General features: G+C 43.8%; 1 protein-coding gene across 1 annotated transcript in view; it reads right to left on the reverse strand.

Moving 5' to 3' along the window:
• The window catches only part of NCKAP1L (NCK associated protein 1 like), a 40674-nt gene that overhangs the window by 14535 nt on the left and 12185 nt on the right, over positions 1–13954 (reverse strand). The window contains exons 10-22 of the mRNA XM_032876564.1: positions 11185–11241; positions 10820–10916; positions 10140–10249; positions 9847–9979; positions 9377–9458; positions 9137–9195; positions 8524–8669; positions 7302–7434; positions 6896–7015; positions 4422–4567; positions 3964–4095; positions 2643–2861; positions 651–781 (exon numbers count right to left, since the gene is read on the reverse strand). Coding sequence (XP_032732455.1) covers positions 651–781; positions 2643–2861; positions 3964–4095; positions 4422–4567; positions 6896–7015; positions 7302–7434; positions 8524–8669; positions 9137–9195; positions 9377–9458; positions 9847–9979; positions 10140–10249; positions 10820–10916; positions 11185–11241 — 1565 coding nt within the window. The remainder of the gene's footprint in view (positions 1–650; positions 782–2642; positions 2862–3963; positions 4096–4421; positions 4568–6895; positions 7016–7301; positions 7435–8523; positions 8670–9136; positions 9196–9376; positions 9459–9846; positions 9980–10139; positions 10250–10819; positions 10917–11184; positions 11242–13954) is intronic.

Genomic DNA, 13954 nt, shown 5'->3' on the forward strand with positions numbered 1-13954 from the left:
GGTGACTTTAAGCAAACTCCTTCAGCTCTCTGGGTCTCCATGTCCTCGTCTGTAAAATGACGGTAATGAGAGTACCTATCTCAAAGCCATTGTGAGGATTAAAGGAACTAATAATACATGTGAACCATTCAGAACTTAGCCCACAATGAACATCATCTATTATTTTATCATCATTGTTACACATTAGCAATCTAAGCTCTGGCTAAGTAAGGCCCTAAAATTTATCCCTAAGATAGAAGATGCCATGACATCAGACCTCTATTTAATAATTCCAAATATCAGAATGTCCGCCTTACATTCATCCTTTACACCTCATTATATGCCCCACTCTTTATTCTGTGTAAAAATGGAAAATATTCACCACCCTTCTAAAAATAAACCCTTTCAGTGACTTGAGTGCCCTTGTCTAGCTCCTACACCTCCCCTCATTTTCCCTCTCCACATGCCACCCCCAGGCCACTCCTCAATTCTGGGTCTCACTTAGAATTCCCTTTATTGTCCCTAACATGTAATCTCACAGAGATGCCGAGGAGCATACAGAATGAGCCTCTGGGAAGGTAGGAGAATTTAGATGAGTTCTGTAGGCTGAGGTCCTGTACTGAGGGGAAAGGCTCAGCTCCTTGACAAGGGAGACCAGGCCCTGGACTCACCAGAGACGTCAGAGAACTCCTCTGCGCTGAAGTTCTGCTCCCCCTCTCTGGGAAGGCTGATGAAGGCCTGCATGGCTGGGGAGAGGATGATGGTCCCACTGCTCGCCTGTCGAAGCAGACTTTCTAGGTACCTACAGGATTGGCCAAGAAAACACACAAGATTAGCATTCAATCCTTTCTCCATCGCTCCCTACCACTGTCACTGGGCTCAGGAAGAGAAACTCTGCCAAAGGCTGGGGTGGGGAGAAGAGACTCAAAGAAGACAGTAAAACACTCTAATTATCACCCCAAGCTATTGGCTCAAAAACAACTGGCAGTAATGTAATTCCGCTTCTCCTCCAACCTACAGGGTATTTCACTGGGCTGTCAAATGTAACAGTGGGCACTCCCTCCCTCAGCCCCTGCTCTTTTTCCAACTGTTCTCGCCCCTCACCCTTGGCCTTTCTCTGTCAGGTAAGACAAGCCCAAACTGACAAAAACCAAAAAAATTCCTACTAATTGGGGTCCTTTGAAACATACTTAGCCTCAACCTCCCCAGTAAGAACACTGGACAGAGAACCTAGGATTCTGGAAGCAGATCCTAAGTCAGACCTCCTGCACAGACAGAAGCCTCGTGAACACTGGACATCTGGTCTCCAGATATTTCCCCCTGACCTCCAGGCAATCTGAAAAGCCCTTCATGACCCCAGGGGCTCGGGGTCATGATCCCAAGGTACTGGGCTTGAGCCCTACATTGGCCTTCCTGCTTCTCCCTCTCCCACACCCCCTGCTTGTGCTCCCTCTCTCACTGTGTCTCTCTCTGTCAAATAAATAAATAAAATCTTTAAAAGAAAAAAAAAAAAATGGAAAGGTCTCCAGCCACTGTCAGCAAAGGAGGGCATGGCCAACCAGGGCCACTCACCCAGCCACTAGCTCTGGGCCCAGGTCCTACAGAAGTCACAAGCTAACCAGGGGTGGACCAAACCCAGCCATCAAAGGTGAGCTTATTTTTTCTTTTAATTTGAATTTGTTGTCAAAATTTTGAAACTGGGAGATTTTACATTACAAATAAGGTTTTAGTGGGGCAGTGATCAGGTGGAAGTAGGAGGTGGCCACCTGCCAGTCTTTCCCCAGCTCAGGGGGTTATTAGCCGCTGGGCTCCTGCTGAGCTGATATTGGAATCAGAGCGCCACCCAGTGGCTTAGGGAGGTAGGACTCCAGCTCCTTTCCATCCTTAAAACCTCAAAGGAAATACTGCTAATTCCTACCTTCTCTCACTTTGGAGAGGAGGGCCCCTTCCTATTTTAAAAGCAATCTGTTAGACTTGACATGGTCATGTCAGAGGTGAGGCAATAGTATTCTGGAGATACGGTATTAGGTAGTCTTCAGGGAGAGAAGCTGAACAAAAAGAGAAATAAAAGAACTTCAGAAAGAGGAAGAGAGAGCATTTGAAATTAAAACAGTGAGAATCCAGAAAAGGAAAATTAGGAACTGGAGCTTAAGAGGAAAAAGGTCAGGGGCGCCTGGGTGGCTCCCGTCAGTTAAGAGTCCAGCTGTTGATTTCAGCTCAGGTCTTGATCTCAGGGTCATGATCTCAGGTCATGGGATCCAACACTGGATTGGACCACATGTTCAGCGGGGAGTCTGCTTGGGACTCTTTCCCTCTCCCTCTGCCCCTCCCCCCACTTGCACCAAAGAACTAGTGCACGTGCTCTCTCTCTCTCTCTCTCTCTCTCTGAAATAAATAAATAAATCTAAAAAAATAGAGTAGGGGAGGAAAAAGTTCAAATTTCTGCAGAGTAGATGAACGGATGTTACACGGAGGTCCCCTGTGGACAGAAGGGGATCTGGGTTTGCCCTCCCGCTTATTGCTCTAGTCCTCAAGCAGAAAGAAGCCTATGTTTGGGGGTCTGTGACCCTGGGAGCTAAAATGCCTGGACCGAGTTCTGACCATGTAATGAAAAAAGTGCTAACAAAGAGGTAAGGAGGTGGAAGAGGATAAGCAACACTGACCAATTTGTGTAGAGAGTGGTGATCGTCTGTTCCCCACAAGAATCCAGTGGCTGTGTCTGCTGGAGGAGGGCATTGCGGATGACTCTGGAAACATCAACACCCACAAACTGGGCCAGTGTCTGTATAAAACTGATATATGCTTTGACTCCTGCCAGCAGCTCAGAAGGCCTTGTGATCTCCTGGGTCGTGGCGTTGTAGCCCGCCAGCCACACAATGGCTCTGGGTGACAAAAATCATAATCACAATCACAATATCAAACACAGTAACAGCACATTTCTACTGCTTCCAGGCACAGTGCTGTGATTTAACTACAAATAGGATCTCCTTTAAATCTCATAGCAACCCAATAAGGTAGGCACTTTTATCATTCCTGCTCTGCTCAAACCCTGCCCAGGTCCCCCCTCCCACTCAGAATAAAAGTCAAAGTGCTTACGATGACACAGAAACACCTACACAGTGTGCCACTCTCCCAACCTCTTTAACCTCACATACGACCCATCTGCCCCTGGCTGCTTCTGCTCCAGGCCTACTGGCCTCCCCTGTGTCCCTGGAACATCCCAGGCAGGCTCCCACCTCAGAGCATTTGCACTGGCTAGTTCCTCTATCTAGAATGCTCTTTTCCCAGATGGTCACACACTTGGCTTCCTCAGTTCCTTCAGGAGTTTACTCAAATGTCACTTTCTCAAGCGGGCCTTCCCTGGCAGCTTGAGGGAATATACTACATATTTCAAAACAAAACATAGAAGACTAGGGGATTATTCAAAATAATTCTTGCACTCATTTCCCTAATTGCTAACTGTAGTGCTCAAATCCAGTATCAGAAATGTTCCTCCTACCTCAGGGGGTAGTGAAAAGGGAGGCACAGTGGAAGGAAGGGAATCTATTTTATCAAAATCTATATATGTCAGGAAATTTATACTCATTATGTATTACCTTTAATTCTATACCAATGCTCAATTACAAGGTAATTCTCATTATACGGTAAATATCATCATCCTTATTTACAAGGTTGGAAACTAAGGCTCAAACAAGTCAGAATCCTTGCTCTAGTGTCTTTCCCGAGGGCCAGGATGTCAACACAGGTCTGCTGACTGCAAAACCCCCTCTCACTCTACTAAGCCAGTGGTGATCAGTTATGGTTGTCCCCCAAAACCGCCTGTAGAAAGTCTCAGATGCTTTTTGTTAGTTGGATTTTAATAAAGATACTTGAGGTTTATGCCAGATCAGCCACATCAGAATGACCACCAAGATGAATCGAACAGAATCCAGCTTTCAAAACGATCCTACTAGGACAGCATAGAAGACAAGGAAAGAATGGTACCTGTTGAGTCTGGCCTCCAGATGGCTGCTGAGATACTCAGAAGGGAAGATGGTATGTTCAAACACAGAGAAGCTGTGTACATGATTCATTGTCAGTGCCAATTCTGTCAGGTTTAAGTGTAGCTTGTCCATGCTGGGAAATTGAGAAAGTAAAATGAGCCTTGATTATGAAAGGCCCGTCAAAATGAGCCTTGATGAGTGCCAGGGTCTGGCACTACCTGCTCATATCTGGGAAGGATATGTGACCCTCAGACCCTTCCATCTTCTAGGACTCCTAGACCAGTACACACCGATGCTGCCTTCAAAGGCAAAGGAGAAAATTCACATGTAAGTGCTTTCCCCTCTGTCTGTCGTTCCTCACCACCACCTCCACGTTCCCTTGCTGTACCTCCTTCCCTCTTCCTTGCTCTCCCTTCTTTGAGGAGCGCCACCTTGGCCCTCAAGGGCCCAGGTCCTCACTTGGTGACAATGCAGCGATTCTTCCGGTGACTCTCAGCTCCTGGCTTGTCCCTCTCAGGCTCTCCTTTCCTGGGGTTCTGTTTCTGCTTCATTGTTTTCTTATTCTTGGCCTTGCTGATGGTAGTAGCACAGTGCTTAGGTAGAAGCTGTAGGAACAGGCACAAGTGAGTAGAGAAATGAGATTCCTTCCTAGAACTGTCAAGAAGCCCATCTAACAGGCCCTCCACTAATCTCTCTTTTTTCATTTTTCTGCCTTTCTCTTTCTTTGCTTCCAGCATCTTTTCCTCCAAGGGGGGCCCATTTGAACTGCACACACTTCTTTCAGTTGTTCCTAAATATCCCTCATGGTTAGGGCTCAAAGGCTCAAAATGGCAGTGTCTTTTATGGATCAGGTCATCAAGTCCCCACCCACATCCTGAGAGAGAGTCCTTCCTTATGGAAAAATTCAAGTAAAAGGATAGGATCTAAGAGCTCCACTCAATTGCACTTTCTCGGATCTTCCAACCTGAGGAGAGAGTTATTTTTTGTTTGTATGGAATGACCATCTACATTTCCATATATTCCATCCCATGGAGTCAGCTACCCATTCTACCACAGTTCTCCAGAGACTCAGAGCTCACAACATGACCAGAACTCTTTTTCCATTTATTTATTTATTTTTTTACAAGATAGCATATTTCTTGCTAGGTAGTTTTTTTTTTTTTTTAAGATTTTATTTATTTATTTGGCAGAGAGAGAGAGACCACAAGTAGGCAGAGAGGCAGGCAGAGAGAGAGGGGGAAATAGGCTCCCTGCTGAGCAGAGAGCCCGATGTGGGGCTCAGTCCCAGGACCCTGAGATCATACCTGAGCCGAAGGCAGAGGTTTAACCTACTGAACCACCCAGACGCCCCTCTTGCTGGGTAGTTTAAACACCAATTCTGTATCCCTTCTCTTAACCAAGATACCCAGTCAGCTGTACAGAAAACGTAAGATAGAATTATATATTCCAGTATCTTTTTCAAGGTAATCATCTTAAACTCTCTCCATTTAACCCAATGCTGCTGAGCATGTGCAGAACATGTCTGGAAACTCCCCACTCAGGATTACTCTCAGAACAGCATAAGAGCCATGAGAAAACTGGTTTTGTTACTTCACAGTCACACTAAAAGATGTGACGCTAAAGATACGTCAACCCTGAAATGGTGCCAAAATATCTGCGGTCATTTCTGAACGTAGTAAAAGACATAATCCCATTAGTAATGGCAACATCACCAATTATTGGAAATGATAACTATGGAGGGAGAAACACTCACTTGGTTGCAAAAGTTCTGGTGTGTGAGAAAACAATTACTCATATCATGTTTTCGTCATCCTTGATGGAGCACTGAGCAAATCTCTTTAAGTGTGTCCCTTGCATGTAGTAGGTATTCAAATTGAGTGATGAATATACTCATAATCGTACTTACTTATCTATCTTCTTTGCATTCCTTATTTAAATTTCTTTCTAATATGTATTTGTATTCCTTTTTCCCTTAAATCAGGACATTCCCCCAAGGGCACGGATTGTGTCACTTCCTTCTGGGCCCATCCTAAAACCCAGCACAGAGCTTAGAGCCCAGTAAGTACCAAATAATATAGCAGCTAACATCTACTGAGAGCCGTGTACTAAATATTTAACATGCTCGACTTCATTTCATCTCTAGGATATCTCTATGAAGGATCTATTTTTATGCACATTTTACATATGAGAAGATGGAAAGGTTATGTAAGTAATAATATTAACTGCCCATATGTATACACAACACGCATGCACACACACACACACACACACACACACACACACATCCTGGCTCATCCTTCTCCCAAAGTTGCTATAAAACCTGACTCAAACCCAGGAAGGGTGGGTAGTCTAGGAAACCTAGAAGACTCCAGGGCAAGAGCAGAAGAAGCTCCTTGTTTTCAAATTTTCTGAGATTTAGATTGAGTTCATCATGACCAGGTGCTATGAGTCAGTCAAGGGAAGGGAGAGAGGGGAAAAGAAGCAGTTAAGGACCAGAAAGTAGTCCTGAGGATAAACACAGAGGAGGGGCCTGGAAATGTTCACAGGGCCCCAGATTAGGGTGCAGATGGACAGAAAGAGGAGACAAGATGTGATATCAGGGGCCACTATCCTAACTATGTGTACACAGGGCAGAGAGAGGAGGGGAATGAAGTCAGAATGTTAACTCATCTCCCAGAAGTCTTCAAATGAGAGCACAGATTTTGCTGGTGTACAGCTGTTCAAATAAGAGTATTTTTAGACACCTCTATCTAGTCCTGAGGGAGTAAAAGAGTAAAGACTGAAGGGTTACACCAAGAAAAGAAACCTGCCATAAACTCAAGTACACAAAAGCCCTAGCTCTACTTGGGAGACAGGGCTAGAGAACTTGGTGTTTGAGAAGACGACAAGGGAAACAGAGGGAAACTGAAATAGAGACAGAACTCTGAGCCTACCTGCTCACTCAGGTTTCGTTGTTCAGCACAGATCTCCAGGACACAGTTGCTGGTCTGCTTGGCCAGCTCTTCCAGGAAGGAGTTGCAGTGATGAAGGCCGTGGTTCTTCAGGTGGGGGTACTTTGAGAAAGAGGAAGCAAGGAAGAAATTGTCATCACCAAAACAGCCACTTCTTCCTCATAATCTGCTCTGATCCCCTGGCCTGAGCTGCCATTCCTTCTACAGAAGAAGAAACTCAGACCCAGAGATAGGACACATTCTACATCAAGCTGAGATATTTAGGGACACATTTCACATACCTATGTACCCTTCTTATGACCAAAACCAGCATTTGGAATTATGTTTTTGGGAATAAGGATGAAATGTGATTAGAGGGATGGTAGAGCTTGGATTCCAGGGAACCCACCTCCTCTGGGCACATCTCATGAGTGCAGTGGACAAAATGAGCGCAAATCAGGGGGAAAGCAATGGCATAACGCAACATGGTAGGCTCCTCCAGGGTCATGGCAAACATCTTCTCAAAGGTGCGGAGATGGAAGCTGCAGAGAAAGGGGAAGGAGACTTAGAACCAGGGGTTAGGTGTTGATCCCTTCCAGGTGGAAAGAATATTCATTCTTTCAGCAAATATTTACTGATCTTTACCCCTCCCTCTTTCATTTCCATACTCTTTTTTGTTTTTTCTAAGTAAGGTCTATGCCCACCATGGGACTTGAACTCATGAACCGGAGAACTGACTGAGCCAGCCAGGTGCCCTACATTTCCCTACTCTTAACATAGACATGAAACCAAGAAACCTAACAGTTTTAGACCTTTATTCTGGACCCCATGGCAGTTTGGAGCGGATCTTCACTCCCCTATACAAAATTTGCTATTCTTCCCTCAGAACCTCTCTACCATTTGGGCCATTCTTCCTAATTTAGAAATCCTTCAGTAATATTAATCCACATCCCTCCCAAAAATTGCCCACTCAGGCTTCAGAAAACTTTCTCAGGTTAATTCCATGATACTAATCTTTCCTCAATCCTATATCCTCTCAACATCATGCACTCTTTATATACTTTTTTATGTTTGCAATTAATATGTTGAGGTCCTTTTCACATGTGAGTGTTGTATCTCCCCACCTACACTGCAGCAAGCAGAGTCAACATATTGTGCTGCTTGTTTGATCTGCCAAAGGATACAGTTATGTACAACAGTGGACACTTGATAAATGCTGAATGATACCTAGGAAGACAAACTAAGTTTTATCCTCCAAATGCCCTATTCTCCAGCTCTCTCAATTATTTTCAGCTCTCTCTACTAAAATTCCACATTTTCCATGTCTCTTTTAAATCACAATGTCCCAAGAATAAAAAGAAGCTGAAGAAGTTTCCAAAGATAATAATGTGGGAAAAGCCACACTAATGAATTATCCCAAGTAATTATCCTAAAGAAAGCCAAAACAAAAAGAAGCCATCCTCAAATTCCTTATCACTTAGTAGAAGCTGGAATGAGAGAGTTGAAGCATCTGTCTGTAAGGAGACCCCAAAGATAAAAGGTTTTCCCATCGATAGGAAGGAACACTATTCTCCACAGAGGCCAGGGAAGAGATCAGGTCAAATGATAAAGAGCTTGGAGGAAGGACATACCAGAAAGTAGACAAGTCAGAAGTTTCCACCAGTATATTCTCTACGGAGTCCAGCATTCGGGAGTGAAAGACAATGAGGTTCATCACCTTGGCTAAGTCAGCGTTCTCGTGCAGGTGCAAGGGAGCCTTAGCCACACTAGTATATGCCTATGGTTGGTGTTAGGAAAAGAATGGAGAAGAACAACATCAATGAAAAGAACTGTCCACTTGGAACTACAGTTTGGCTAGGGTTTGTCCTGCCAATCAGCAGCTTGCTTGCTTGCTTGCTTTCTTTCTTTCTTTCTTTCTTTTTTTTTTTTAGATTTTATTTATTTATTTGAAATGGAGGGAGAGAGAGTGAAGGAGAGCATAAACAGGGGTAGTGGCAGGCAGAGGCAGAGGGAAAAGCAGGCTCCCCACTGAGCCGAGAGCCTGTTGTAGGGCTTGATCTTGGGACCCTAAGATCATGACCGGAGCCAAACGCAGATGCTTAATCAACTGAACCAAGGTGCCCTTCAACCAGCAGTTTTCAATGTTGAATCACTCTATACAGTAGAGATTAGGAAATAAAATAGAAGGGAGTGTTGGGGAGGGAGAACTCTCAGAATGGAGAACCATTAACAGGAAAGACCTACCTGTAGACGGAACCAGTCCAGCCTCAAACCAGAGAATTCAAATTTCTCTCCACTCTCAACTGCAAGAAAAACAGAAATTCAAAAGAAAATAAGAAAACAGCACCCTATATCCAACTCCATAGAATGGTAGGTCCTTTTCAAAGTCATCTTGTCCCATTCCCTGGCTTGGGATCAATATTTCTAGAACAATAGATGTTTGCTCTTATATAGACCTCTCCTCCTCCATGACCCTCCAGTTACCTTGTTTGAGATTCAGGGAGGAGAGAGTACTGACGAATGAGGACATTATAATGGACTCCTCCTCAGGACACACAGACAGGTTCTAAAAGAGAAGTTGGAGTTGCCATCAAGCAGGTAGAGTTTCCACCAGGATAGAATCAAGGACCAGAATTCTCACTCCGTGCATGAAGATACAAGAGCTGCTAAGCACCACAGAGAAAGAGCTAAGCAAGAGGCTTCCCCGTCTTGCTAAACCCAATTTCTCTTTATTTTTCTCTCCTATTTCTATGTAGCTTCATGTAGGAGGGGAAAAAAAAGACTGTGGAGATTATTCGTGTTTTTTTTTTTTTTCTCTTTTACCAAATGTAGAGAAGAAAATCGGGCTTTTTGACACACAATCTACAGAGCATGAGACTCAGCCAGGGTGGACCCCCAGGGGAAATGACTGGGCATCGCCCTGACCTTTCCAAAGTAGAGGCAACTGAACTTACTTGAATGACGTCGCTCAGCACAAGAGCATCAAATCTAGCCAGGTACTGAAGGTGGTATTGCTGTATCACTTTGATGTGTCTTCGGACCAGAGCCCTGATCTCCTCCAACAGGAAAAGCAGTTCTGCAATGCTCCTACGAAGTCAAGGGTGAGAACAGGGAGATTAAGAGACTAGAAATATCAACTGAGACAAAGGCAATGCACACACTGAGACCTCCCAGGTCATTTGATGTCTCCCTGTCCCTTTCCCTGGGCCATCTAAGGTCAAGATTCTTAACCATGTTGAGTACTAACGAGTCAGCATAGTCCTCAGGGGTCTTTGTCTTGGTGACGTTTTCTGTGTGGCGAACCAGCCAGGTTACCTCATCACGGATGAAGGACAGGGCCATGAAAACATAAAGGGCCTAAGGAGAGGACAGGGACTATGAGAATTTTCAACCTGGAAAACAGATTTCAAAGCACAAAGCACTATCATGACAAAACATGGATGGATACCATTGTGTAGCCAACCCCAGCAATAGTGTCCAATAATGAACACAGAGACCCCCCAAAAAAACCATAGGAAACAGAATCAGATATGGTCATATGTTGACATTAGCGCACAGCCGATTCTTTTTCATCCCTATTAAATCTTAGAAATATTTACTAGGCATTTACGTGATTTGAAAAAAAAAAAAAAAGCTGCAAGCTCTGTCTTCAATTAGTTCATGTTCAAATAGAGGATAAGACAAGTACACAAATAGCTATGATATACTACCCCCTGATGGTGCTCAAAAAAGAGATCCAAGAACTTTCAGGGGGACTCCCAGAAGATTCAAAGGAATCAGCATATACATATACAAACAGATCACGAAAGCCTCAGAAATACAAAAACTCCTGAATGCCAAGTCATTCCACACCGCCACCCACTCCACACACACAGAGAGACTTTTATCATTGGCCGTTATCCCCCAGTCAACATTTCTCTTTCTTGCCTTGGGACCCAGCAGTCCTGGCTCATCGGTTAACACACTCTCCAGCTCCTTCACAGCCATCCGCAGAAACTGGCGTCGTTGACAGTGGAACTGGCCACTAAGAAAAGAAAGTGGAAGCTAGAGACTGATGCCTCTCCCATCCTTAAAAATCCTCCTAAGGCATTTAGGATGGGGGGTCAGGTAGGAAGAACGTTCAGTGCCACGGTTAGACTTGGTAAGAAAACATAAGAATCTGTGGGGCAGCAGCAAGTTCTTGGGTTGAAGCAATAAAGCTGTACAGAACCTGGGGGTGGCATACGTGAGAACAAAGGTCCAGAGAGATTCCTATTCCATCCCCTCTTGGAGGGCCCATTCCCCACCTTTACCTGTTCGCAATTACATGTTCCTTGCTTTCTTTGATGTCTGCCACTCTTTTGCCATACCTGAGGATTGACACAAACACAGCAGCGTGGGCCACACCACTGATTAGAGGCCTTGTCCCACCTTCCCAGTCCTGGGAAATTCCAAATCACAGCCTATGTAGGGCAAGCAAGGGCAGCCCTCACTGACAGGATCTGTGCAAACCCAGCTGTCCCCCCAGCCCCTTGATAAGAGACTCACAGAGCTTAGAGATTATCCTGTTCTCTTCACTGTTTTGCAGGTAAGAAAATAACCTCTAGGAAAGAGAAATGACTTGCCAGGAGTTACACAGGGTTTTAGTGGCAAAGCTGGGACTGGACTTCTCGTCCTGTGCTCCTGCCTTATTGTCAGGCCAAAGTCCTCTTCCAGGTTTGAGGGAAATAAAAGAGGCAGAGCATAAATATGACATAGGCCCTGCCCTTAAGGAAGAGAAGTTACTCCAGCTCTCCGCTGGGTCCCATCCATCTCCTCCTAGAATTTTCCCTTATCAGTGATCTCTTTGTCACTTTAATCTCTCCGTCTTGGCTGGTTGATCCTCTTCTTCCAACACAGGAGTTCAAAGCCTCCCTCATCCTGAAAGACCCTCACTTGACCCCGACCATCTCCTGAACTTTCCCATTCTCCCACACTACCAAACTCCTCCAAAGAGATCCCTAAATGCTTTTTATTTCGTCATCCTTCACTGACCCCTGAATCCCACGAGGCCTTTGACACTAAAAAACTGCTCTCTCTAAAGTCCATGTGAACAGCTGAATCACTAAATGGCCTTTTCGTTGTTTGCTGTTTGTCTGTTATGTTTGACTCTCCTGACCATGTCTCTTTTTTCTCCTAGTGATCCTGCTCAAAACTCCCACATTACCTTAGGCTCTGTGTGCTCCCTATGTTCCTTCTATCTGTCTCCTCTTGTGGGCATCACTGTTGCCAGTGCATTAGTCAAACTTCATAACCTGTCTTTTCCCTTCTCCAAACCACTCCCTATTGACCTTGGCACAGAATCAAAGAAATGTAGGGTTGGAAAGTATCTTAATTAAATCAGGATTCAACTCCATGGCATTCCTGGGGGATAGTTATTTCAACCTCTACATGGTATGATGGAAAGCAACAGGATTAAGAGTCAAAAAATCTGGAGTTATTTCCTAATTCCATATTAACTGAGTGACATTGAGATTGAGCTCCATTGTCTCATCTACTAAATAAAATTTAATACTTATACCTGAATATAAGTAACATGAACATCAAATTAGATCATTTATGCCAAACAACTCCCTATGCTATGAATCTTAACATGTTAGTTGTCGTTCTTCAAACATGTCTTCCATTCCTTAAAAGCAATAATCATTAGAAAGTTTTATAGGTATGGGGCGCCTGGGTGGCTCAGTGGGTTAAGCCTCTGCCTTCGGCTCAGGTCATGATCTCAGGGTCCTGGGATCGAGCCCCGCATTGGGCTCTCTGCTCAGTGGGGAGCCTGCTTCCCCCTCTCTTTCTGCTTTCCTCTCTGCCTACTTGTCATCTGTCTCTCTCTCTGTCAAATAAATAAATAAAATCTTTTAAAAAAAAGTTTTATAGGTATGTAGATATGGATACAGATATAGACCCAAATCCACTCCTGTAACTTCTAATTATTAATCCTAGATTTACTCTCTCTTAACGCTGACAATGGTTTATTTAATGATTATACCCAGCTGTTGAGTGTATGAGGAATAAGTATTCTCACAGACTGTAGATAATACATCTGTTTGGAAGGCAATTTGGTAGGAGCTATTAGAATTTGAAATATGACTGGGTGGCTCAGTCAGGTAAGTGTCTGACTTCAGCTCAGGTCATGATGTTGAGGTTCTGGGATTGAGCCCCACACCAGACTCCCTGCTCAGCGGGGAGTCTGCTTGTCCCTCTGCCCCTCCCCCTGCTTGTACATGCGCTCTCTCTCTCTCTCAAATAAATGGAATCTTTTTTAAAAAATAAAATAAAATAAAATTTGAAATATGCATACCCTTTACCCTAGCAATTCCACTTCTGAGAATCTACCTAATAGAAATGTTCACAAAGATACATGTCTAAGAATGTTCATTACAGCATTTTTTGTAACGATATTTTTAAAAAAAGAAACAGTCTCAACTATGTCTCAATTTAAAAACAAAGAAAGAAAAGTGGAAACAGTTCAAATGTGCATCATAGGGGATTAGGTAAATAAATTATGCTTCAACCTCATAACAGAATACTATGCAACTGTTAAAAAGAATAAGATAATTGTCTATAGGCTGATATGCACAGATATCCAAAATAGAGTAAGGGAAAAAAATCAAACTGCAGAATGTAACACAGAGCGTGGGTCCTCTGCTCTTTAAATATTGCTTCTATAAGGTTGAAAACACATGCACAGCTTTACATGTTTATATATACACAGAAACATCTGGAGGACATATGCCAAACTATTCTGGGAGATGAGACTATAGACAACTTCCACTTTGTATTTTGTACACGTTTGAATTTTAGTTTACAACTATAAAAAAACAATAAAGGTATTTGACCCCTTCCTCAATCCAACACCTCTTTCTCTTTATAGTTCCCTATTCTTCCTTACACAAACTTCTTCAAAGAGTTATTTGCTAAATTTGTTATCTCCCATTTGCTTCTAAACCCACCACAACCCAGCTTTCAGTACTCAACTGAAGTCCACAGGAGGGACACAAAGACCAACTTTATAGCCAGATCCAATGAACATTTTTCAGCCCTATT

This window comes from Lontra canadensis, unplaced genomic scaffold, assembly GCF_010015895.1.
Source record: "Lontra canadensis isolate GAN:19392208 unplaced genomic scaffold, GSC_riverotter_1.0 scaffold59, whole genome shotgun sequence".
NCBI lineage: Eukaryota > Metazoa > Chordata > Mammalia > Carnivora > Mustelidae > Lontra > Lontra canadensis.